General features: G+C 34.0%; 1 protein-coding gene across 5 annotated transcripts in view; it reads left to right on the top strand.

The window, feature by feature from the left end:
* The window catches only part of ERBB2IP (erbb2 interacting protein), a 149,987-nt gene extending 122,822 nt beyond the window's left edge, over positions 1-27,165 (top strand). For 2 of the 5 annotated variants that reach the window (XM_011966741.1, XM_011966740.1), the window contains exons 19-25: positions 1,969-2,083; positions 3,726-3,909; positions 6,306-7,848; positions 21,659-21,865; positions 22,968-23,060; positions 23,533-23,607; positions 25,069-27,165. In XM_011966741.1, coding sequence (XP_011822131.1) covers positions 1,969-2,083; positions 3,726-3,909; positions 6,306-7,848; positions 21,659-21,865; positions 22,968-23,060; positions 23,533-23,607; positions 25,069-25,176 — 2,325 coding nt within the window. In that variant the 3' untranslated portion in view covers positions 25,177-27,165. Of the gene's footprint in view, positions 1-1,968; positions 2,084-3,725; positions 3,910-6,305; positions 7,849-15,632; positions 15,777-21,658; positions 21,866-22,967; positions 23,061-23,532; positions 23,608-25,068 lie in introns of all 5 variants that reach the window. The other 3 variants (XM_011966739.1, XM_011966743.1, XM_011966742.1) reach the window with 3 other exon arrangements.
* The last annotated feature ends 642 nt before the right edge of the window (positions 27,166-27,807 follow it).

Raw genomic sequence — 27,807 nt, 5'->3', positions numbered from 1 at the left:
AAATTTCATATCTGCAAAAATATCACTCATTTGTCACTTTAAACTTACAAATTATTATGCCCTTTGTATTCAGATGTTTATGCGAATTAGATTATAGGTAGTCGAGGCTACTGTAAAATACATAATTGCTTTTATTTCTGTAGCTTAAAAATGAAAAGACTACTATAAGCATACCCAGTTATTTAACTTATTTATGCATTTATCCTTGAATGTGAAAGGTTTTTTGGTTGAATGTCTGAGACAGTTTTAGATGTGGAGTTTCTTCTGGTGGATCAATAAGACCTGGAACTTTTTTTTTTAAACAGCTTTATGTGAGATACAACTCACATACCATACAAATCACTCATTTAAAGTATTCAATTCAGTGGCTTTTAGTATATTTACCAAATTGTGCAGCCATTACTACAATCACTTTTAGAACATGTTTCTCACCCCAGAAAGAAATCCCCTGCTCCTTACCTGTTACTCCTCACTCTTTATCCCCTTCAGCGCTAGGCAACCAAAAATCTACTTTATATGCCGCTATAAATTTGCCTATTCTTGACATTTCATTTAAGTGGAATCACACAATATGTGGTCTTTTGTGCCTGGTTTGTTTCACTTAGCATAATGTGTTTGTTTATCTATGTTATAGCATATACCAACACAGCATCCATTTATATGACTGAATAATATTACATTGTGTATATCCACCCTTTGTTTATCCATTCTTCAATTAATGGATATTTGAATTATTTCCACTTCTTGGCTGTAATGAGTAAGTCTGCAGTGAATTTTTGTGTACAGGTTTTTGTGTGGATATATATTTTCATGAATAAAAAATGATTGCACCATTTTATATTCCCTTCATACGCTGCTAATGGTAATGTAAAATAGTGAAGCTGTAACTTTTTAATATGAATATCTGAAGTGTTTCTGATTTATAGCTGCATTGTTCACTGCAGTGTATACTAGCTACAAGTGGCTATTTAAGTTAAGACATCTTCATCCCTAAAATTTCAAAGTGCATTCAAGCACACCATCTCTTTTCCTGGTTATCCGTGAGCTGTCATTTACAACAGGAATAATTTTTTTTTTTAAAAAGGATGGTTAATATCACTCAATACACTATGGTATGTACTGAAGCTAATGTAACATAGGCTGTGAAAAAATTATTAGGTTTGTTACAGTGAACTTATGACTCATTTAGTGTAATTTTTATGTGTAAGGCACTGTGTTTGGAGGTAAGGTGGCAGAATGGATAAGTGGATATAGAGATTTAAATGAATGCAAGTGCATATAATTAAGGATACACTGTGCTAAGTGTGTTAAAAAAGTACTAAGTGTTGCAAAAATTTAGAAGGAAGATTTATGGCTGCCTTAAGGAGAAGGGGGCATTTCACCTGTGTTTTGGAAGATTTTAATTCACAGATACAGGAGAATGGAATGAAAGGGGAAGGAATTATGAGAGCAAAAGAATGGCATTTGGAACACATGGAAAATAACATTTTACGTTACTGAATGAGTCAGAGGCAATATTATGAAATAAGATCGGTAGAGTAGATAGGGCCCTGATTACAGGGCTCTGAAAAGCCAAGCTAAGAAGTCTGGACTTAATGTTCTGTTGTCTTGAGGAGCCACTAAAGGCTTTTAATAGAGTGTTACTCTAATTCATAGAGCTATATATGGTTGAAAGTTATTATAGTTGTGAGAATATTATAGCAGATGCAGCACGTGAATATCTCAGTATAAAAAAGGGAATAGAGGGAGCAGTATCCTAATGTTTGATTAGGATAATGATGCCATGAAAAGGATAGAGGTGCAAATTGTACAAACAGGCTTGGAAGGACTAGTTGTGTTTTATTGCAATATCTTGAAAAGGTTTAATATATGTTTATAATATTTGTTTTCCCTTTAAAGTCTTATGACTTAATATTTATTTGAAAAAACAAAAATTTAATTTTAATCCCCCTCCTCGCTTTTTACTAGGAATCTGAAGAACTTTCTTCTGATGAAGAGATGAAAATGGCGGAGATGCGACCACCGTTAATTGAAACCTCTATTAACCAGCCAAAAGTTGTAGCACTTAGTAATAACAAAAAAGGTTAGATGTTGAAGGAAAGTACTAAGAGTAGAAATTGCCTCTATAAATTTATAAATTTTTTTGGAATAAATTTCATTCAATATTATGTTATTTGAAACATTTTAGAAACAAATTTTTAAGGTTGGCTTTCTGAAAGGTTCTCTTTCCCTCTCTCTCATTTTTAGTGAAAGGCCTTGATAGTCTTTTCTTTCTCCTCATGCAAATTTACTTATAAAGGATGGACTTTACCGACACATAAGCCTGGATTGTAATTTCATATCTGCCACTTATCTGCTGTGTGAGCCTTGAGTTAATTTTATCCATGTGTACATATCTGATTTGACATACAATGAGGCTAATGAACAATTTTGCATCAAATAGGCTAGATAATATATCTTTCAGCACAGTACCTTATTTTTATTCATTCTATCGCAAAACATTTTTTACACGCTGTCCAACCTCTGCCAGCCATTCTTTCATATAAGACAATCTTAGACTCTTAGAGATCTTGAAGGGTATCTATCCCTTTCCTCACCCCTCCCCTCCAGCACCTGAGTATCTTTACATCATCATCCTCAAATGTTTAGCCGTTTGTCTTTATGGCATCAATGATACTTATTATCAAGGTGGCCCTTGGATAGCTTGGGTTCATAATACTTGTAGTAGTGATACCTAAAATTTGTTGAGCACTAATTGCTTAGTTACTGTGCTAAATATTTTACGTGTTATTATCTAATTGTCACAATAGCCCCCATGATGAGGAGGAAGTGGAATGTATCTAAGAAAGAACCTAACAACCATCTATTTTAACGGTTAAGTTAAGAGCTCAAAACCTAAATACACTGAGATCAAACTTAGAGTCCCATTTGCTACTGTTAACTGTAAATACAATCCGGACTACTTGAGCTGTGCTCCTAAGATCTCAGAACATCAAAGATATCCTTAATTCATATAATCTTCTATGGATATGTCTATATACACTATTTCCATGATTTGGCTAGAATTGAGTTAGTTAAAAAAACAACCTTTTTAGCACTACTTTGAAAAAATACTACTTTTTATACTACCCATTATGGAATATGAACACTTGTCTGTTTCTGTTCATATAATTGCTACACACACAACCACCTCACATATTGAGAGTTTACCATTCATAAACAAGTCTATGAAACGTTTTAAAAACATTAAGGAAGAGCTGACCTTTGAAAATTCCTTGATTTGTTTGGTAATTATATGTTTGTAGATTGACTGAATTGCTTATTTTTATTAGAGTGGATGGGGAAAAAATTCCATGTATGTATGAAATAATTTCTTGCCCAGATAAGTTCAAAAAGGTTGTAAATTATATTTTCATCATCAGTTCTTCCAATTGTAAATGGGTGAAAAGCATATTCACTGAAATTAACTGACCTTAGAAAGCAGTACATAATAATATCACCTTGTCAGTAACTAAATCAAATTCTTAGTAACCCCAACATTGGTTACTTTTTAAAAAATTATATCACCATCTAAAAATTTAGTCTTTGTATTAGGACTGAATTTTTGGGGTGCTTCCAATTTTCTTAAGAACCAGGACGGTATAATTGCCATTTGTCATCACTGAAAAACATTTCACACAATTCTTGGGGAATTTATCATTGATATTAAATTTGTTTTGTTTCAGATGATACAAAGGAAACAGATTCTTTATCAGATGAAGTTACACACAATAGCAATCAGAATAACAGCAATTGTTCTTCTCCATCTCGGATGTCTGATTCAGTTTCTCTTAATACTGATAGTAGTCAGGACACCTCACTCTGCTCTCCAGTGAAACAAACTCATATTGATACTAATTCCAAAATCAGGTGTGTGAACATCTTTTACAGTTTTTCATTTATACAATAAATAGAAGTAGTAAGGCAGATAACGAATATATAAACATATAGGGTTTAATAAATAAATACTATAGAAGTGGTTCCAGCAATATGTTTTCTTTCCCCATTTCTATTGCTGATTTTCTATTTAGTTTTTATACATTTCCATCTTAAATTAGATTTTCAAATGGGGAAGAATAGACTAGATTCTCAATATCCTGGTTAAAAAGTTGAATATTTATATATTTTTAGATATGGCAACATAAACATATTTGAGGTAATATAAATTGAAAGGAGTATTTTTATAGTTAGAAATGCAGAATCATTTTGGGGGCTGCCATTAAAGGATTCATTCAAATACTCTTGACTGGTGGTGTATATTTGGCTTAGGCTTAATTTTGGAGGACACACTCACTGAGAGAGATAAATGTTAATTTGTATAGCCTGGAATTTAGCTGAAGTCTAAAACACATTTTATTATTTAGGCTCTTGAGAAATTGGTTGTCTATAATGTTGGCAGTGGGTTTGAAAAGAAAAAAATAAATTTGGTTATCAGAGTAAGGCCCTGCCATTCTACCATAGTGTTATTCTATCAGCTAAACTCTGTTTGTTAGAAAGATGGGCTGGATATGGTGGCTTAAACCTGTACACTTCGGGAGGCTGAAGCAGGTGGATAGCTTGAGTCCAGGAGTTCAAGACCAGCCTGGGCAACATGGTGAAACCCCATCTCTACCAAAAAAAGTACAAAAGTTGGCCATGTGTGGTGGCATGTGCCTGTAGTCCCAGGTACCTGGGAGGCTGAGTTGGGAGGATCACTTGAGCCTAGGAGGCAGAAGTTGCAGTGAGCTGCGATCACACCACCACACTCCAGCTTGGGTGACAGAGCTAGACCGTGTCTCAAAAAAAAAAAAAGAGATTGGGGTTGGCTGGATGTGGTAGAATACCTGTAATCCCAGCAATTTTTGAGACTAAGACTATAGATTGCATGTGTCCAGGAGTTCAAGACCAGCTTGGGCAACATGGTGAAACCATGTCTCTACGAAAAAATTAGCCAGGTATGTTGGCACATGCCTGTAGTCCCAGCTACTCAGGAGGCCAAGGTGGGAGGTTCTGTAGCCTGGGAGGTTTAGGCTGCAGCAAGTCATGATCAGGCTACTGCACTCCAGCATGGGTGACAGAATTGAGACCCTGTCTCAAAAAAAAAAAAAAAAATGGGGTTACTTGGGGTTACTACTAAACCAAAAGCTTAATGTATGGATATTTTTAACAGTCATTTAGAGTTGTTCTTAAATTTCAGGCGTATTTAAGTAAAATTTGTATATTAACGTGTATTGTTGGAAAAGGGACGTGAATTTTATGCCTGAAAATGAGTTAAGGTATTGTGTAATTACAATCAATCATTTATTTCTATTCTTTGAATTTGAGGCTATGAGCTACTATTTAAAATACTAATTTTTATAACCTCCTAGATATTATCGTATTAATTTGTTGAATAATAAAATTTTTTTTATTGTTGGGAAAGTGGTATATTTTCTAAATCCTGCTTTTAATATAATGAATAAAGCCTAAGCAAGGAATACAGCAACACCTTTTTGTGCTGTGTTTCTAGTAATGAAAGTTTTCTTTTTTGTAATGGGAAGACCCAGTATTAGGGGATTTTTGTGGAAACATAACTTGAATATGTATTCAAGAGGACACAAATACTTTATACCACCAGGTAAAAATAAAATATTTTCTATAATTTTGGAGTGACACTTTTAAAAGTATTTGCCAAATACAGCTAGCTACTTAGAAGAGTGATTAGACTTCATGTATCTTTTTATGCCTTTTACATATTTGATATAAAACTTTGGACAGTTATTCAGTTCTTTGCTTTGTACAGTTTTCTTACCTGTATATTTGAGTGTAATAACAACTGTGTACTTCGTTAACTGTGGTTAATTTGGTTAATAATGTAAGGCTTCAAAATTAACTGTAAAAATGTCCTGTGCGCTTTACTCCACTATTCATGTTACTAGTTTTCTTTCCATATATTTGCCCTCCTTCAAGCATTTTGTTTAACATATTCATGAAAAGATGCAGCAGATTAAAAATTCTAATTTTATTCATAGTTCAGCCCTTTGAATTTTGTGACAGATTGAGCATATTGATGAAAATTAATCTTGGTTTTATCTATAACTTAATTGTATTACTTGTCTGCAACTGAATATAAAGCTCTATTAAGATAATATTTTTAAATTGCATACTTGATAATAAATGCCTTTTGTCTTTGACTTAATTTATTAAGTTTTTTAACTTGTCTACCTACGCAATTTATTTATTAATGTTCCCTGTTACTAAGAAAGTTTGGCTTTATTATGTTTTTCATAAAATTATCTTTATTTTAGGCAAGAAGATGAAAATTTTAACAGCCTTTTACAAAATGGAGATATTTTAAACAATTCAACAGAGGAAAAGTTCAAAGCTCATGATAAAAAAGATTTTAACTTACCTGAATATGATTTGAATATCGAAGAGCGATTAGTTCTAATTGAGAAAAGTGTTGACTCAACAGCCACAGCTGATGACAGTCACAAATTAGATCACATCAATATGAATCTTAATAAGCTTATAACTAATGATACGTTTCAACCAGAGATGGAAAGATCAAAACCACAGGATATCATGCTTGGAACAAGCTTTTTAAGCATTAATTCTAAAGAGGAAACTGAGCACTTGGAAAATGGAAACAAGTATCCTAATTTGGAATCTGTAAATAAGGTAAATGGACATTCTGAGGAAACTTCACAGTCTCCTAATAGGACTGAACCACATGACAGTGATTGTTCTGTTGACTTAGGTATTTCCAAAAGCACTGAAGATCTCTCCCCTCAGAAAAGTGGTCCAGTTGGATCTGTTGTGAAATCTCATAGCATAACTAATATGGAGATTGGAGGGCTAAAAATCTATGATATTCTTAGTGATAATGGACCTCAGCAACCAAGTACAACCGTGAAAATCACATCTACTGTCGATGGAAAAAATATAGTCAGGAGCAAGTCTGCCACACTGTTGTATGATCAACCATTGCAGGTATTTACTGGTTCTTCTTCATCTTCTGATTTAATATCAGGAACAAAGGCAATTTTCAAGTTCGATTCAAATCATAATCCCGAAGAACCAAATATAATAAGAGGTCCCACAAGTGGCCCACAATCTACACCTCAAATATATGGTCCTCCACAGTATAATATCCAATACAGTAGCAGTGCTGCAGTCAAAGACACCTTGTGGCACTCCAAACAAAATCCCCAAATAGATCATGCCAGTTTTCCTCCTCAGCGCCTTCCTAGATCAGAGAGCACAGAAAATCAAAGTTATGCTAAACATTCTGCCAATCTGAATTTCTCTAATCATAACAATGTTCGAGCTAATAGTGCATACCATTTACATCAGAGACTTGGCCCAGCGAGACATGGGGAAATGTGGGCCATCTCACCAAACGACCGACTTATTCCTGCAGTAACTCGAAGTACAATTCAGCGACAAAGTAGTGTGTCCTCCACAGCCTCTGTAAATCTTGGTGATCCAGGTTCTACCAGGCGGGCCCAGATTCCTGAAGGAGATTATTTATCATACAGAGAGTTCCACTCAGTGGGAAGAACTCCTCAAATGATGCCAGGATCACAGAGACCTCTTTCTGCACGAACATACAGCATAGATGGTCCAAATGCATCAAGACCTCAGAGTGCTCGACCCTCTGTTAATGAAATACCAGAGAGAACTATGTCAGTTAGTGATTTCAATTATTCACGGACTAGTCCTTCAAAAAGACCAAATGCAAGGGTTGGTTCTGAGCATTCTTTATTAGATCCTCCAGGAAAAAGTAAAGTTCCTCATGACTGGAGAGAGCAAGTACTTCGACATATTGAAGCCAAAAAGTTAGAAAAGGTAATGGAACGTGAGTTTTTCATTCTTTTCTTTATGAACTTAATTATTTTCCTTAATTGGCACTCTTTGTTTTCTAAACAAGATGAAACAAGAGTCTCTGAATTACTGATTATCTCTTTATATTCTAGGTGTTTTTCTCTGGTACTGGGAATAGAGTTCCAAATTTAAACTCAGCCAGGACAATTGGGATGATAATGTGTGTTTCTATCCTCTCCTTTACTCCCCACTGTTTCTAACAAAAATATTAATTTTATATGTTTATGTGTCTGTCTCTTTGAGATTGTGCACATATACTAAAAATAATACATGTATCTCTGTTTAGCATTTTCTGAACTTTGCTATTAATAATTGTTGATTATCTAAATATAAAAAAGTTTACTATATAGTTAACAGAATAACAAAAAATGTATTGCATATGTAAATATTTCATCTAATATTTTTTCCCCAGTCCACAGTATATGAACTAACATTGTCACTGACACAGATGGCTTCTGGCATGGCGTTTATTCTTAACTTTTCTGAATTTCTGCATTTCTGACCTACTTAAACTCAGTTAAGTGTTTCTGTGGCTCTAGTGTGGCTTAGCAGTAGTTGCTTAAATAACTGATGCTCATGTTCAATTTATAATTTTATGTGTAGATGTTCGTCTTTTGAAAGGAGTTAAAAATGTAAATAATATATCCTTGTAAAACCAATATGAGTACCATAGTCATGTGGCCCAAGTGTACAAGACATGATCTTTCTTTAAGATTTGACTTTACGTTTACTCACTAGATTTTACGCAAGCATTATCTTTCTTTCTTTATTAAATATAAATGTGTTCTTAAAAACAGGTGAACATACAACTTCAACTAGCCATTTTTTAAAATTCCTTAAGTAAAATTTTCAGAAATGCCTAAAATATATGATTAGTACCTCTTATCAGTTTACATGAAATCTCAGCCTATAATTGTTCTTTTTAGTGCAGTCCTCAACTTTATATAAACTTTAAATAGGTAAACATCCACAAGCATTAGGCTACTTCATTCTCATCTATCCATTTTATTTCATCTAGTAACTCTGTACACACTGTTGAGGCTATTTGAACTTTTGTGCTTTTTCTAAGGCACTTGGAAATGTCTTAAGCAGTAGAGTAACATAGGTGTGATTTATAAATAAATTTCTGGTGACGTTGTGAAACTAGATTTTAGGGGAAGAGGCTGTAGTCAAAGAGATTGAGTTGTGATGCCATTTAGTAATCTAGATAAGAAATGAAATGTGAAGTGTTATCAGTGCAGTTAAGACAAACGAGTTCAAGAGAGAGTTCTGAAATAGACTTTTAACGAGTTTACTTCTGATTGAATATTCCTGTAATCAATCAGAAAGGAAAAGGGATAAAGCTTGAGATTGTGCCTTGAATAACTGGTTGTTGGCAATGTCTTTAGCTATTACTGGACACAGAGGAGGATTGGGAGATTTGGAAGATGAGATGAGTTTGTTTTTTCTGTTCTGTGTAGTTTACATCTTATATGGCTGTTCTCCTACTCCTGTCTGACAGAGATATACCTGGATTTTAGTACATAAGAAGCAAGTAGTAACTATCTCATTGTTCAGTGTGCCACTCTGCTTTTTTTTAATTGCCTAAAATATTTACATATTTTGAAATTCACGGTACAGGTTCTTGAAGAGTATATGACACCAGTTTCCTAGTTGTTTCCACTAGTTATTTAGAGGTGTGAATTAGTTGATTGAAACTAAAGAGAAGCCTTGTAAGAAAAGAAACAGGGCAAACTGTGAACACAAATCTGCAGCTGATGACTCCCATTTTCAAGGATATCATACTTTGAAGTTACATGGGGTGCTTCTCTCATCATATGCTTGCCCAGACTCCTGCCTTTTGGACCACTGGTTGACTACACTGTAGTATCTTCTAGCTCATCAGTTGGGAAGCATTTCTAGCAAATACCAAAGTACATATCCTGCCATTACCATAGCTCTACTGCATTTCTTTTAGGGTATTTTATTCTCCATGTCTCCCTTTCCCTTTCCCTTTCCCTTTCCCTTTCCTTTCCTTGACGGAGTTTTGCTCTTGTTGCCCAGGCTGGAGTGCAGTGGCACCATCTCGGCTCACCGCAACCTCCACCTTCCAGGTTCAAGCGAATCTCCTGCCTCAGCCTCCCTAGTAGCTGGGATTACAGGCATGTGCCACCACGCCCAGCTAATTTTGTATTTTTAGTAGAGACAGGGTTTCTCCATGTTGGTCAGGCTGGTCTCGAACTCCTGACCTCAGGTGATCCGCTCGCCTTGGCCTCCCAAAGTGCTGGGATTACAGGCATGAGCCACCATGCCTGACTCCATGTCTTTCTTAAATGTATGCTGTGTTTGCCTGTTTCAGTTCTTAAAAAGTATTCACACGTGAGACTCTTTTTATCTAACATATGTGAAAGTTTTATCTTAAATGGATTCGTGTTTTATAAACCACATTTTTAAAAGAATTTAAATTTTTAAAGAATTACTTTAAAAAAATTTTTTTTAAAGCATTTAGAGAGACATTTTAGTCTTAACAGTTCAGAATCCTAGCTCTGCTGCTCAGTTAGCTACTTGGACAAGTAACTTTGACTTTCCTTACCTTGGTTGATGTGTATATTAGGTGCAATAAAAGGAACTACTAGGATTGCTTAAAAATTAAATGGGTGAATACATGCAAAGCATTTAGAATGGTACCTGGCATATATAACTAAGTGCTAAATAAGTGTTTATTGCTATTATCTTCATCCTCATCATCACCATCTTTTAAATATAAAGAAATTATCAGCTGATTAAAGTTATTTTTTAAAACAACAAAATATTGTGCAATAGGTTATTTTATGATGGTAAAATTATTTTTCTTAAAAATTTAAATGTAGTTCGTAATTTTAAAATATAAACAGATTTATTATATCAAAGATTAAGGCCTTTTTAGAAAGTGAAGATAGTCTCTGTATGTTTAGCTTGCAAAAATTTGTTTCAAATACCTATTTATCAAGGATGATGATCTTGAATAATATTTCTGTTATATATACTTACCTGTCAGAAACAATACCAATAAAATGTCAATAGAGACATTTGTATTCATTCACACACTTACATACGTACATACATACATAAAACTAACAAAAATAGAAATTTCAATAGAAATTTGGTATTTCCTTCATGATTTCATTATTAGTCATCTCTTCAGAAAATATAGTTCAGAAGATTATTTCATTGTTTAGGAAATAACTGGTTCAAAAGATGAAATGTGTTAATATACTGCTAGTAATTATCTGTCAGTGAGATTTGGGGACTTTTTGATACATTTCTAAAATGTTTTCATTTTGAAAGATAAAATGGTAATGATAAATGCAAGAGTAATCGCAGAAGATGGGATTATTCAAGAAACAGTGCTTTTTGAAAAACTTACAATTTTGATAAATAGGATTAAGTTTAATAGATTAAGGTAAAAATTATATATGAAGAAGGAATTCTGAAAGCAGAGAGAGACAAGGAGTTCAACCTGGTTGAATTAAGGATTTATTTTGAGAACATTTGATAATAAAGTATGGATATTAGAAAGTCATAATATATAAAGTTTATTTAGTACTTACAAAGTGCCAGAAACTACTATCACTGTACAGTTACCTTGCTGTACAAATGTTTCTCAATTTTCACATGAGTCCTGTGTGATATTTTTATTATCTCATTTTACCATAAGGAAATTTAGGCACAGAATAGTTAGGTAATTTTCCCAGGATGGTATGTGTTACGTAGTGGAGAGAAACAACTTTAAAAGCCCATCAGAAGAATTTCAAGTTGACACAATAAACAAGAGAGAGCCACTGTTATTTCCTGAGTAGATAGAGTACTTTAGGACATCTTAGGCAAAAGTGTTCAGGATGAATTGATAAGAAGTAGCTTAGGAAACAGTTTCAATAATTAAACAGCCAAATGAGAAATAGTTCATCTGGGATTTTGGCTCTCGTGGTGATGAGTCTGAAAAACACGGGTCAAAATTACTTAGTTTTAGGAATTGAGAAAAAAGATTGAAGAGGTAGCCAGGGTTTCTGATTTGGGATATTTGTTTATCAACCTTAATTAATTAATTAATTAATTTTAAAAAATAGAGACAGGGTCTCGCTGTGTTGCCCAGGCTGGTCTCAAACTCCAGACCTCAAGCAATCCTCTTGCTTCAGCCTCTCAGATAAGCAGTCCTCTCACTTCAGCCTCTCGAAGTGCTGGGATTACAGATGTGAGCCACCATAGCCTGCCAAATCAGTTTTTTTTTTTTTTTAACGTTCTGGTAGGTAGGGAAATGAAGTCTTTAAAGCATTGTGGTATAATATAAAAGTTTGGCAAAAAAATAACTTAGTTGGTTTTGAAGATACTGAATTTGAATAACCAAACATTTGTACCTAGATTTTACCTTTGTTCTTCCTTTAACCTAGGTAAGTGGTTTTCAACTTTACTATATAGGGTCTATAAATAAAACTGTACATTCTGAGTGATTTCAGAGATTTTCAGATTAATTTTGACCTCTGTGTGTGTGTGTGTGTGTGTGTGTGTGTGTGTGTGTTTTGCTTTGTATGTGAACCGGCATCCATTTATTCGTTATCCCATTTTTCAGTAAGGAAATTTAGGTGCAGATTAATTAATTTTCCCAGGATGTTATATATGTTATGTGAAGGAGGGGGAACAACTTTAAAAGCTGGTCAGAAACATTTCAAGTTGACACAATAAATAAGGTGAAGCCACTGTTACTTCCTGAGCAGATATAGTACTTTAGGATTATTTTACTGAATAAAATTATTTTTAGGAGAATGGTGGTAGAATCACGTTAAACCACTCTCAGACAACTCGAAAGAACCATATCTAACATTATATAACCTAAAGTACTGAAATCACAAAGTAGTTGTGAGACTTGCAGAAATAAAGAGTTAATTTTCACTGGCAAATTACTCAATACTCTGCAAGTCTCAGTGTGGGGATGCTTTCTTTTCATATGTTCAAAACATTCTAAAATTTTATGATTTTGAAAATTGTCCCTGTTTTATTTATAGAAACTATGCTACATTCATGCTCTTATTCATTAGATGGTGTAATCAGAATGTATGGGCATTAGAAGCAGATTGAAAGTGCTACATAAATATATTACTAATTAACTACTTTAATAGCAGCAGGATTTAGACTCCAGACTTCAAAGCATTGATTCAAAGTGGTAGAAGATGATGGAGGATCTCCATTCACTCCCCTACACCCACCATCTTAATTCTAATGGCAAAGTAGACATGTAAAAATGTTTCCCTAGTGGCTTTCACAATGTCTGGCCTACCTCATGAGGTCAGTTCCCAAATTAAAATTTGCTACTTTACTCAGCTGAGAGTTAGTAATAACAGATAATCTATGGAAACTTAATTAGTTTTTAAACCTTTTAATAGTCACCCCTCTTACCTCCCACTGCCAAAAACAAAAAAAAAAAAAACAAAACAAACAAAAAAACCTACCTCGAATCCAAAGATGTAAAGTAGTAGATGTCACCTTAAAAATTTCAAAATTTACTTAATTAAACTAATAAGCAAAATTTGAAAAGGAATAAGAACTTTATATTTCAAAGGTGAATGATTACTATCAGCATTTACTAACATTCCTTATGAGAACTCAGATATTAAGCATTCCAAACCATAATATGATTAACACAGCATGGTAAGTGTTAAGTTCACTTGTTATTATACAACTATCAGTATGTAATGAACAACATTGCCTGGGACATTATGCCTAGCATTTAATTGAGCACTGCACAATGTGTTGTGACAGGAAGCGGTTTTATGTGGATGTCTGCACAAACCTGAATATAAAACCAGACCTGTTTTGAGCTTCAGCTTTATTCGTCAGTAAAATATTTACAGTAAGCTCATGTGTTTAGAGATGACAGAGAAGGCTTTGCTGCAAGATCTGTGTAAAGGGTTAATCAGGCCACTTGAGTCAATAACACATTAAAGCTCTCTGCACAGCAAATGTGTGTGTGTCTGTTATTTATGTATGTATGAATGATTTATTTTTTTATTCCAGTCAAATGTTTATGAAACCTCCGAATTGCTTCTGCTAAATCTTATCCTTGGTGAAATGGTTTGGGAAGATGCAGGTCTGGGCTATAAGTTTAGCTTTTATGTTAGAATTCACAGAATAACTGGAAGTGTACATGGTAATTTTATGGATCCTTTTCTTTCTGGAATCTTGTATTGTTTCTTGGCATCAGATGTCAACTTCAAATTTTGAGAAGGAATATATTTGCTAAGAGTAATACAGAAATGCTTGTTATGATATTTCTGTATTAATAATAAGCCATGCTCAAAATGTGGTTTCCCCAGTTAGACTGTTAAGCCCTCATCAGGGACATGACTAAAGGTACTCACATGAAAGAACAGCAGTTCATAAACAAGTGGAACAGCGGGAATCAGGCAGTGCGTTTATTGAGGTACATCTTCAGGCAGTTCTGGGATTAGCAATTAGGTATTCATATGAACTCAGTTTGTGAGAGGATTCCATCAATGGCTCTTTAAATTTAGGCAGAAAAGGCCACCACTAACTCCTAAAATACAATGATCTTTAATACGAGTTTATTTGAATGGGGAAAATTTGCTACACATTTTCTCGTTTTCTTCTTGTTGTAATTTTAGAGCAGCAGGAGCATTTTAAAAGTTATATTTGCCAGCCTGGGCAATATGGTGAGACCCTGTCTCCATTAAAAATAAAAAAAAATTAGCCAGGCACGGTGGTGCACACCTGTGGTCCCAGCTACTCAGGAGCCTGAGGCAGGAGGATGGCTTGAGCCCAGGAATTTGAAGCCAGCCTGGGTAACATAGCAAGACTTTTGTCTCTTTAAAAAATAAAAAGGGTATATCATAAGTTTGTGTATGTTAAAACTGTTCGGTAATGCAAGATATTTTTCTAAACATCTAAACATTTAGAAATTGAAATGTGGTTGGGCACAGTGGCTCACACCTGTAATCCCAGCAGTTTAGGAGGCTGAGGCAAAAGGATTGTTTGAAGGAAGGAGTTTGAGACCACCCTGGTCAAATGTTGTGAGACCTTGTCTCTACAAAAAAAATAATAACAACAACTAGTCAGGTGTGGTGTTGAGGACCTGTAGTTCTATCTGCTCAAGAGGCAATATCATTTGAGCCCAGGAGTTTGAGGCTGCCGTGAGCCAGGAGCATGCTATGGTACTCCAGACTGGGAGTCTACCTCTTAAAAAAATAAAAAAAAATTGAAATGGTATTTTTTGCAAATATATTTTGTGTTATGTATATTTAAACACTGTTTATTTAATACATTAGAGTTTGCATAAAATGAAGTAGATCTCTAAAAATTCATTTGACTTAGAATTATTGGGTGTTGGTAAAATTTATCTTTATATAGATAAATTAATTTCTGTTCTGTGTATGACTTTAGATGCACATAGATCTGCATATGGCGTCAGTTCCTATTTTCTGACATAAAAGATGTGTTAGGAGTAAAGGAAATAGCATTCTAAAAGCAGTTATATGTCTGTACTTCCTTTGCTTAAACATGCGAATGGTTGTATTTACATGTAATTTGTGTATATGTATATGTTGTCATGTAAATACATGGTAAATGGTTCCAATTTCTTTCAGTGACTCTGAAAATTAGTGTTGCATGATACTTCTCTGGTTTTGGGGTTACTTGAAAATAAGTCTGCATATATAACATGTCTCGTGGATTTTGCATGCTACACTAATCTCTGTTAAATCTATCCCCTCTTTATTCAGAGCATGCTGTCAAGGTCCTTTAATTCCAATTTTACTGCTGTAAGCAGTTTTCACTATGGCAGCTCTAGGGATTTGCATAGCAGCCAAGGCAGTCTTGCCTTGAGTGTTGCAGATGGAAGAGGTTCTGGTGGGCACATTTTTCGAGTGAGTACCTACACTAGACCAGTACTTTTAGCTTGTAGAAGAGAAAACTCCAAATTTTAAGTGTTTTAATGTTTTCAGGAAAAAAATGTTTACTCTGGGCTAGAAGCCTTGATTTCCTCTGAGTTCTTCCATGGCTTAGTTCTAAACCTTTCTTCAAAGCTGATACAGTCATTATCTCTTGAGTTTCTTTGGTCATAAACTAATGATGTAGTCAGCAAAAAGCAGTGTACAATAGGAATAACTGAGAGTTTTTAAAAACTATTCTTTATAGTATTTTTTCTCTTAATATTAAACTTTTCTGTTCCTAACTAAAGATTTTAAGGCTATGCTATATGTAATCCATAGACCTGTTACAGGGAAGAATAATTTTAACTCCAGTGATTAAGAATTGACTGAGAGAAAGCACTACCCTGAACTAAAGTTAATCATAATTCACTGAGCATGATTAGCTGTGAGACTGGAGAAATTGTGATAAGTATCAGTGAAAAGACAAAATACAAATCCTTTCTTACTCACATTTTACTAAACATTTCCTTAGTAGTGAAGAAGAAAGGTTTATCATTTTAACCAAAATTAAGTCTGGGGGATAAAAACACAGAGAAAGAGAAAGAAGAACTCTGGGTGGCCCTGTTTTAAGATTTTTTTCGCATAACAACTTGAAGTAGTAGCTTGGCCTCTAAAATATTTCCTTCTGCCCCTCTCCTTCAATCCCGAAAAGACTGCTTTCTCTCTAATAACCTTATTTTATCCCCTCCCCATTGTTTCCATGTGAAGTATTTGCTTACTTCTGGGTCCTTTACTTCTACCTGAGCGATGGTATCCCCTATTTTAATATATCCCTGACTCTCCTCTGGTGTTACAGATTAGGAGCAATCTCCTGGATTCTCTTGGCTCTGGCTGTACCTGACCTAGACTTAAACACTGTCCTCTGTCACCTGCCACCATGTGATTCCTATGCTGTTGAGTGGCAGTAGTCATGTTGAAACCTCCCAAGTTTGTTTACTTACTTACCTACATATTTATTTATTTATTTTGAGGCGGCGTTTTGTTCTTGTCGCCCAGGCTGAAGTGCAATGGCGTGATCTCAGCTCACTGCAACCTCCGCCTCCTGAGTTCAAGCGAGTCTCCTGCCTCCTCCTTCCAAGTAGCTGGGATTACAGGTGCCCGCCACCACACCTGGCTAATTTTTGCATTTTTATCAGAGACGGGGTTTCACTATGTTGGCCAGGGGTCTTGAACTCCTTACCTCAGATGAGCTGCCTGCCTCGGCCTCACAAAGTGCTGGGATTACAGGCGTGATCCACTGTGCCCAGCCAGGAACCTCTCAATTTAAAAGATAAGAGACAAGGGTGATAACTATCAGTCTCTCATTCCAAGAGTCCATGGGGGTAAAGATCGGTGGCTTTTATTAACTCAGGGGTAATCTTTGCCATTTATAGTCACCTGGAGCAATTGTATTTTCCAGATTCTTTTATAGTAACATTTTGTGCTTGTTTTTTTTTCAATTTGGAGCCTTTGAATCCATTGACTTTTACATTCATGGTATCCTTGTTCTTTTAAAAGGTAAACATAGTTATACATTCACACCTCAGTTAAAATTTCAAGCTGAGAGCTAAATTCATTATTATGTATTCTAAAAGCACATCTCAGAAAGGGAGAAGGAAAATAAAGTATTCATTGCGTAAATACACAAAATTAGATCATGTCTAAAAATTCTAAGCCATGGTTTGAACTAACTGCACATGATAGATCTGTTGCAGATATAATTTCTAAGATTAAATTCGAAATCCTTAACTTTACATGTGTGCTGTAGTATGTCATAACAAAGTAGATTTTAGATTAATTTTTCAATATGATGATGTAGTCTGCATTTCTATGTTGCTAGCCATAAGCTGTTTTGAACGTAACAATAGTGCTATTTATTGCAATCTGTTTTGTTTTCTAAAACATATATAGGGATGTGCTTAGAACTAAAATTGAAGTGAAAAACATATGTGTCTTGCTTCCTGGCATATTTATAATAAGAAATATTCAGGGGCTCTGTGCAGTGGCTCACACCTGTAATCCCAGCACTTTGGGATACTGAGGCTAGAGGATCACTTGAGCCCAGGAATTTGACACCAGCCAGGGCAGTGTAGGGAGACCCTGTCTCTGCCCTGCCCCACCCCCCTGTAGTGAGCCATGATCACACTACTACAGTACAGCCTTGGTGGCAAAGTGAGACTCTGTCTCCAAAAAGAGAGAGATAGAGAGATGTGTGTGTGTGTATATATATATGTATATATAGAGAGAGATACGTGTGTGTATATATATATTCAGGGATAATGAGATTGAGTCTATTTTTCCCCTAAAGCTATCGGCTTGGTAAACTATAATACAGGAATAATATTAACCAGTTAATTGGGTTTAATAGCATTTCTCCAAATCAGTACTTTTGAAACTGTTGAACTCAGTGTGGCAGAATTAAGCTACAGCAAATTTTATATTCATTTCACACCCCAGTCTTACCCCAATAAAGTAAGTTTTATAAGACTATAAGTGTATTGGTTCTGCTTATTAAAATTTAGGGGAAAAAAAATCCCATGGGGACTGTTCTATTAGAAGAACAGCAGTTATTTATTTATTTTTACCAAAAATCTTTTTATAGTGCTCAACTTGAGTGTGTTTTAGTTGGTCTTAAAATTTGAGACTCTGAACTTTGATTAATAATTATATTTGTTCAAAGGTCTTAAAAGCTAGGTATTGCTGTAAGTAAAACTAAAAGGAAAATAACATGCAGCATTCATCTTCTACATGTGTGTATTGTACATAAATAGATTATATTTTCATATAAGCTTTTCATACATACAAAAACATCTTGCTATGTACCTTTGGAAGACGTGAAAAATACTAATTGATGGCAATAATGATGGCAGTGTTTGATTTGGGTCTTCATCTTTGCACTATTTGGCAATACTTTTTCCTGGTGTCATCCCCTTGGTTTCACATCTTAAAGAACATTATTTGTTTACTTTTTATTTCCTTCTCATTTGAAGCATACCCAGACATCCAGTTCAGGAGATTCTTGTCAAGATGGTATATTGATTTCAGGACAGCAGAGCTACTCATCAGCCACACTTAGTCACAAAGATGTTCCTCCAGACAGCTTGATGAAAGTGGGTGCTTGGGAAAACAAAATGTAGTATCTGTGAGCTTTCTATATTTTGCAGCTTTTGGACTAGATATTATATTTGCTTTAGATGAAAATACTTTTTTGAGGGCTTTCCCCCCTTTATTAGTAAGGATTTTAAAAATATCAGAAATACAAAATAGGATTTGACCCTGTCTACTATTTCTCAATTCATTCGATGATTTTTCCACCCTGGAGAAATTGTTTTATTTTTGCATTTAGATTTCTCTTATATAGTAACACCTATTTGTTTTATCATTTGAATCAGGGCCTTTTTGGTATTCCTGATAGTAAAACTATTTGGAGAATTGAAGATGAACTTGTGTTAAATTCTTCATTCTAGGATCTTTTACTGTTACCAAAGTCAAATGTTATTACCTCAAATGTAGTTAGAAATCATCTTGAAAGATTTTTGTATATGACAGAATAGATGATGGTTGAGTTTTTAGTACTTTTGTTGCAATTATCTATGTATGGCCAGTGCCAGACAGATAATTTTTTACTCTCCTCCCTCAGCTATTTTTCCTTATTTTCTTAACTGATTCCATCCCTCTAGTATGACCAGATATAATTATGAAGCATAGTTATTTATGACATAAAACTTTTATGTTGCCCTTCACAGTAGTAGCTACCCAGTCATCTAATACTTAAGTTCATCTAATATATAAGTTCATAAGTTTCTAACCCTCTTTTCTTTTAACTGAGCTTTGTCACCCAGTTTTTTCTCATTACATATATTTTGTGGTTTAGGGTTACTGAGTTAGTTTTAATACTTTTTAATTTCCTGAGCCATCTGCTAATTGTAGCTTAATACATTCCATGTGTATGTTTAACACTGATGTAGGCAAGACCAAATATCTGGTGTCAGGGAGTCTTAAGGTCAGTAGTAATTATCACCTGGATTTTACCCAGGAGAAAGATACTGAATTTACATGTAGGAATAAATGGTATAAACGTAGAGAAAATCATGGGCTATCTGCAGAATCGTATGTGAGTAATAAAGCAACAGCAGAACCAGTTAATTACTCATGGGCAAATCAGTTGCATTAAATCTATAGTGATCAAGTAATAAACAGGTTTTTTTCCCTAAAAATGTTGGGCTAATATAGCACTTCATTTTCCTTCTCTCCAACCAGTATAAGATTTGTCAGTAACATCCTTGTGTCCTGTCACAGAATACCCATGTGTGTTCCCAGACTTCAGAATTTAACTGAGTTCTCAAGTACAACGCAGTTTAACAGTGAAATAGAATGCCTTTTTTAAAAAGTACAAATCTTTACCAAAGCTAAACTACTTTATATCTTTCAGCAAGGTTCACCAAGAAAAGCATGTAGTTTTGAAACTGTTGCCATATCTTTCTCCAAACTTTTCTACTTTGGGATAATTTAGGGAACTGGACCTCAACTATTTCCCTCAGAGTTTTCCCGTAATTTTCTTATCGATGAGATTTTCTTTCTGTTACTAACCAACAAGGAAATTATAAGTTAATAGCTTTACCATATTTTTCTACACAAAAATCTTTTTATATACAAATATTTGTAATATGACTGTAACCTCTTTTTTTTGTGTATAGAGATGGAGTCTTGCTCTGTCACCCAGGCTGAGGTGCAGGGGCATAATCATAGCTCACTGCAGCCTTAAACTACTGGGCTCAGATGATCCTCCTACTTGAGCCTCCCAAGAAGCTGGGACTACAGGTGTGCACCACCATGCCCAGCCAATTTTTTTTTTTTTTTTTTTTTTTTTTAAGAGATAGGGTCTTGCTGTTTTCCCAGGCTGATCTTGAACTCCTGGCCTGAAGCAGTCCTCCTGTGTAGGCCTCCCAAAGTGCTGGGATTATAGGCATGAGCTACTGCGCCCCGCCTTAAGATAGATTACTCATGCTAACAGAATAAGCTATTAGCCACATTTCTACAAAGGTGATTTTAAGTCAGGTTTATTCTCTAAAAATGAGAGACATTAAAACAAAGATAGTTCTCTAACAACAACAAACTAATAATTTCTATTTTTTTGTTTTTGTTTTTGTTTTTTTTTTTGCTTTTTGCTTTATGAATAGGGTAGAATGTCAACATTTAATTTTTGTGGCTAACAGTCTGAAATTAATATTAAGAGATTGTAAAAGTTGCTAACATACACACAAGGAATAAATCAGTTTTCTACATAGATAGCTGAATTGACTTGTTAATTCTGGGAAAGAAGGAATAAAAGTGGAAAAATATATTTAAATTTGGAAAGAATTTTACCACAAAATTAGTTTTTTTCTGAAGAAAAACATCAGCAAATGTACCTTTTGTGTATGTGTGTTTGATTTAGTATGGGAAAAGATACGCATCTCATAGACGCTTAAATTTTAAAATTTTGGTATACTATGTGCCATTTTAACATTTGGTTACTATAATACAGATACATCTAAGAAAATACAAATATAGCTCCCAAAAAAGCAAGTAATTTAAAATATAGATATGATGTACTTCCATTTGAAAGCTTAAAAAAGTGAATGTAACAAGCACTCGGGAAACTTTAGAATTAAGACATTAATAGCTTATTTCTTTTAAGGTTTAAAATTAATAGAAAAATAGTAAGTGGCATGGTATTGTTTGACTTAATTGGAATGTGAAACTCTAGTGCTTTTGTAATGCTCCAAGAAGAAATCCAAATATTTGAAATAAGACATTATTATTGGTCATTTTAAGATACTTCATGTTTTTCTTAGATGCCTTTGAGTAATGGACAGATGGGCCAGCCTCTCAGGCCTCAGGCAAATTATAGTCAAATACATCACCCCCCTCAGGCATCTGTGGCAAGGCATCCCTCTAGAGAACAACTAATTGATTACTTGATGCTGAAAGTGGCCCACCAGCCTCCATATACACAGCCCCATTGTTCTCCTAGACAAGGCCATGAACTGGCAAAACAAGAGGTAAGAATTATCAAGACTATTTGAAATATGGGACTAAGCTTTTTATGTATTTTTATAAGTTACTTAATTATTAGCAGTAAATCCATATAGAATGTTAACATAGTTGTTACCATTTAAAGTTTTATTTTTATGTTATGTTTATAAGGTATTAAACTTGGTGATTTTTATTTGACTTTGTGATCATACAACATAGGATTTAGTATTTTGGGCATGATTTATTTATTCTGGTACAGTTGCTTTTCCACAACTGGTTGATACTCCAGGATACTCCAGTAGTCAGACATTCCTTAAGAATATAAATAGGAGACCATTAACCTGAAATTGTTCTGTGACACTTAAAATCTTAACTCCTTAGATTTTGAAATTTGACTACAGACTTCAAACTACTTTGAGTATTTAATCTTAAAAATTATTTAAAAAGTCAGCAAGCTATACATTTCTTATGTCTTGATAGTTATTAATAAAATGATCAATAATATTAGAAAGGTAGAGAACAAATGCTTTATTCATTTTGGTTGTGTCTCTGGTGAAAGGGAGTGTTTTATAACACAAGTTTTAATTCTTGCATCTTTTTCTATAGCTTGGTTATAAAAACTATCAATTGGTCATATTTTAAAATCCTACCTCCTTTGAAGCCTTTAAACAGATTCAGTAAATGAAGAGTTAGTATCACAAAACCACAGTGGATCATTTAGATATCTTATGAAACAAGCCACTAAACAGAGATACTGTGTAATTTAGATGTCCCACAAGTGGAAACTGATAATAATATACATGTTTTGTGTTTATATACTATGGCATTAAAATCTATGATGTCTAAAAAGTAAAACAGGGTCAATTTTAATTGATTCCTTATCCTTATAAGACAAGCAATAAAATTAGGAGCTATGCTTTATATAATCTCAGCTCTGCCTTTAACTCACTAACTCATTAACATAATATTCTATGTTGTATTTCACTTCATCTGACCAAATGTTTATTTTTGATGAATTCTTATGTTTATGTTTGCTTGGACTTAACCCATCAGTATTTAAATATAGATGTTGTGGCATTATAACTTTTTCTGAAATAGTAAGTTTCCTTTATTTTCATATTAACTCAGATTCGAGTGAGGGTTGAAAAGGATCCAGAACTTGGATTTAGCATATCAGGTGGTGTCGGGGGTAGAGGAAACCCATTCAGACCTGATGATGATGTAAGTTTTCTTTGTATATTCTTGAAACACCTATAAAGTTTTATTTGCTGATTCAATACTTATATGTAAGTGAAAATCTAGTAGATGTTTATGTAAATCTAGGTAGACATCACCTTGATTCCCCACTCTATTGCTTACCTTTTTGTTTTGTAATTTGATCAGTTCAAGTTAAAACAATTTAACCAAAAACTATGAATGTTTGTGATATTATCAAGTGATCTTTAATTTTCTTATTGCTTTTTCACACATCTATAAAAGCAATTTTATTACTCTCAAGAGAAATCACTGAGGTCAGAATTACTAGAGGTAAAAATAGCTAGTTTGTTACAGTATTACTCAGAGAAGTCAGGGAGAAAACTTGTACCATGATTGAAATATTTGCATGGTGTGGAGGAGAAGTTGCTCCTTGGTACTCTGTTATTTATACATACTGTTTTTAGTTAAATAAACAATTATTTTTTTGTTATTAAAGGGTATATTTGTAACAAGGGTACAGCCTGAAGGACCAGCATCAAAATTACTGCAGCCAGGTGATAAAATTATTCAGGTAATTAAAATAAATCTTTATTTGTTTTTCATTTTATAACACTCTAATGTTTTCATAGTTTAAAATGTTTTCACTTCAACTTTGAAAATCGTGGGAGGCTGAGGCAGGAGAATGGCATGAACCCGGGAGGCGGAGCTTGCGGTGACCTGAGATCACGCCACTGCACTCCAACCTGAGCGACAGAGCGAGACTCAGTCTCAAAAAAAAAAAAAGTTTGATACATCATAGGATTTTGTTTAAGCTCAGGAATGTTAATTTTTACTAATTTGAGGGGGATTAGAGTACTACTTCTTGGATGTGGGCTATTGGCCTTTCAGAAATGGAGAAGAAAATTTTTAAATCTGAGAAACTCATTTTTTCCTGTCCCTTCCTTTTCTTTGTTCTTTCAGCTACTCATTTTACGTAAACACTTGCAGTCTTAGAAGAAGACAAGCCTAGGACACAAGTCTAGCTCTCATTTTCTACCCCTACCATCACTGTTCTTAGTTGAGAACTAAAGAACTAAAAAATAACCCTCAAACCAAGAAAAAAAAAAGAGACATTAATATCTAGTAGCTGAAAGTACAGATTCTGAAAACCAGACTTCCTGAGTTTAAATTCTGGTTCCAACACTTTTTAAAAATAAAATTAATTTAAAAAAAAAATTTAAATAATTTCAAGCTTAGAGAAAAGCCACAAAAATAGTACAATAAACACCAGTATTACATCATTTGGTCACCAGTTGTTCATAATTTGCTACATTGTCTTTAGCATTTATTCTCCTCTTTCTTCTGCTTTTCTCCCTCCGTCTATACACACACACACACACACACACACACACACACACAGAGAGAGTCACACTCACTCATACACTCATACAGTTATACGCGTTTATTTTCCTGAACCATTTGGGAATCTGTAGTTTCAATTTGTGACCGAGCAAGTTACTTTACCTCTCCATGCCTGGGCTTTCTCTTCTCTAAAATAAGATGGTGAAAGAATCTTTTTTGAGCATTATGAGACTCAAAGGATCTAATTCATATTACACACTTAGAATTGTATGTTTGGTACACAGTAGAACCTCAGTAAATATTAACCTTAATTGTAAGAAATATGGTGGTCTTGATGTGATGGCTTCAAGACAATCGGAAGGCTAGCCCTTGCCCCTTGCTGTGCTACAGTTTGGTCACCTCAGACGCACATTAGCATTATACAGCACCATGTCTGACATTATTTCTTAGTGATTCCTAACATTGAACTGCTACATGAGAATTGTCTGAAAAGTTGGACAAAACACACATTTCTAGACCCCATCTTCAGAGACTTTATTCCTTGGTTTGGGTAGGGCCTGTGAATTTATATGTTATTCTAAGTTGCCAAAGTGATTCTTATTTTCTTACAGGTTTGTGAACTACTTGGCAGAAATGCAAATAAATTACTATAAAATGTTTTTCCTAAAAGCATTTTTCCTCTTTCTTCCAGGCTAATGGCTACAGTTTTATAAATATTGAACATGGACAAGCAGTGTCCTTGCTAAAAACTTTCCAGAATACAGTTGAACTCATCATTGTACGAGAAGTTTCCTCATAAGCACTGTGGACAAAAAAAGGGGGGAAGACAGCAAGATTTATTGGAAGATACTTGCAGGGGAAATTAATATTTTGACTATTTTTATATATAAAGAAGAACTCAAAAAATTATGTTCAAATTTGTACATTAATGAAGTAATGGAACTTGTGGTTAGAGGGAAAGAACCACTGTACAGAATATAAAGGAGACTGTTGAATTCATACCATATAAAACTTGTTAGGTTTTTAAACATAGCAATCAAGGCTACAAAAACAAACCTGTGTTGTTTTTGTATAGATTGTAGGTTTATTTTTGGATTTCATATACATGACTGAACTGTGTGCAAGGCAATAGTTAGCCTTGATTTTAGCCCAGAGACAGATGGCAGAGCTATCTCTCTCATAGCTTTTATGCCCTTATTTTTATTCAACTGGTATTAATGTTTTTCTCCTGAAACTACTTTTTTTTGTTGTGGGCAAGAGATTTGAAGTGTTGGCTTTTGCTATGTGCATATTGAATTGAAGAGTGAGTAGGTGAAGGTGGTGCTGGTGGGTTCACTTTCCAAGGCCAGATTAAAACAGTTATTTTCTATAAAAATCTGGAAGCAAAGAATGGGGATGGGGGGTACTATGTGGTAGTATGTTTTTATTAAGAGAATAATGCAATAAAATAGGTAATGTCTTTTTTATAAAGCAAAAAAGACAATAATTGCATTTTATGAGCTCGGCAGGATCTGTTCTTGTCATAGCCATTGACTATACATTTGCTACTGGTGATTCAGTTTTTAATTTTTTAGTCACAGGAAATTTTTAACTCTACTGTGGTTGCATGTCCATGCATTCTCCGTGTTATGGAAATCCCGATTTTTTTTTTTTTTTTTTTTTTTGCAAATGGTGGTACTTGCAATCTGTTTTATAATTAGCGCTCCATTTAAATCTAATTTATAATTTTTATTTTAAGCAGCAAATGAAACAAAAATGGCCAGTTTTAAGATTGTGTTGCCTGTAACACAAAATGTAAGAAGGTTTAGGAAAGCCTCTTGATTTTTGTTTGGCCTTGCATTGCCTTGGTAAAGTAAAAGGAAACAGTACGCATGGAGCTAGGAAACCAAAGCAAGTTTGTGAAACTGGCACAGTGATAGAGAATTGCTGTGGAGAGTTGTAGAGCAAAGGGATGGGTCCTTGAGGCCTGCCATTGTGTAAAGGTGTTCAAATAAAGGGCTGTTTCTACAGGTTAACATTAAATGTGAACTCAACACTTCAGAGTCTTTAAAGGGTTTCTACGTGTATCAATGTAATAGTGTTTTACCACCAACTGCCTTTCTTTGTTCCTAGTTACTGTAACAAATATGTGATGATAGAGATTTATTAATTTTGTTTATCCAGACTATTAATTTTATTTGTTTTTGTTGTATGTAATCAAATAAAATTTGAGTAACAAGTAATGGTAAGGATTAATGCATGGTTATTTGGACCAGAAAAAAGTGCCATAGAAGACCAATAACTGTTTAGTTGAGGCTAGTCTGGAACTTTTCATTAGAGCAATATTTGGTTATTGCACTTCATTTTTATTTACTAAGAAATGCAATTTGGGAATTTTTAATCTGTTATGCTTTGTTTATCAACCTTGATTTTAATTAAGACTTTTATAAGACTAGCTTAAAACACCAAGCCACATTATATTTGCAAAAGTGAGTTGGAGTCACTTTCCATTCTTGCTAGTCAAAGTAGGCAGCACTTTTAAAAATATGTGAACTCAAATATTGCACTTCTTTCAAGATGTTATCAATTGGTTATTGTACTGTATAGTTTTAATAATTTTGATTGAAACCCTTTAACAACTCTTTGTAAATTTTAACTCATTTTAGTTGATTTTCAGTACTATTTACATAGGAATTGATTTTTATGGATATAGTATAAGAAATGTGCTGTATTTTGATAAAATTCACTTACTGTACGTGTGTTGTAATCTAAAAAAAAAAAAAAAGAATGACAAACAGCTTCTTTAAGACAAGTCTCGGTGTTCCCTTTATTCTTAGTTTGTTTTTAAATATTAATTTTGGCATTCTAAAATAGTTAACATTTCTTTTATTGATTTCAGATTTTCACAGTCACATTCTACTTTTAATCAGAAATATTTAATAATTGTGAAGTTTTCAACTACTTTACCTTGAACCACATATATAGATTATAATTTTGGAAAAGGAATTAAGCCCCACAGAACAATGGATCTTTAGCAAACCTTAACTTCATTGTCTGCACATTACATTGAAGTATTATAAATGCAACAGATGTTATATGCACTGGTATTTTATTCTACTGTAGTTAATTAAAATTTTATAGTATTCTTGCAACACAAAGTTGAGTAAGAAACTTAACCAAGAGGAGTATTATACCAAGTTTTCTTTGAAAGTATTGGAAAACTAAAATTAAATGACAAGGACTTTTAATTAGAAGTTTGCTGTAGTAATAACTTAAGTTTCAAAATTTGAATAAAAGAATAAATTTTTTGAGGAAATGGAGAAGACATTTTTAGTTTATATATTGTTGAGTAAATTGTAGTTAAGGCCTATACCCATAACTAACTTTATTTTAATAAGTAGTATATAGCAATTCATCAAAACCACAACTGTCTTTTAGTGGTTGAAATTTC

Source organism: Mandrillus leucophaeus, unplaced genomic scaffold (genome assembly GCF_000951045.1).
Source record: "Mandrillus leucophaeus isolate KB7577 unplaced genomic scaffold, Mleu.le_1.0 Scaffold771, whole genome shotgun sequence".
NCBI lineage: Eukaryota > Metazoa > Chordata > Mammalia > Primates > Cercopithecidae > Mandrillus > Mandrillus leucophaeus.
The sequence above is the reverse complement of the archived record's forward strand: the minus strand, read 5'-3'. Positions and strand labels throughout refer to the sequence as shown.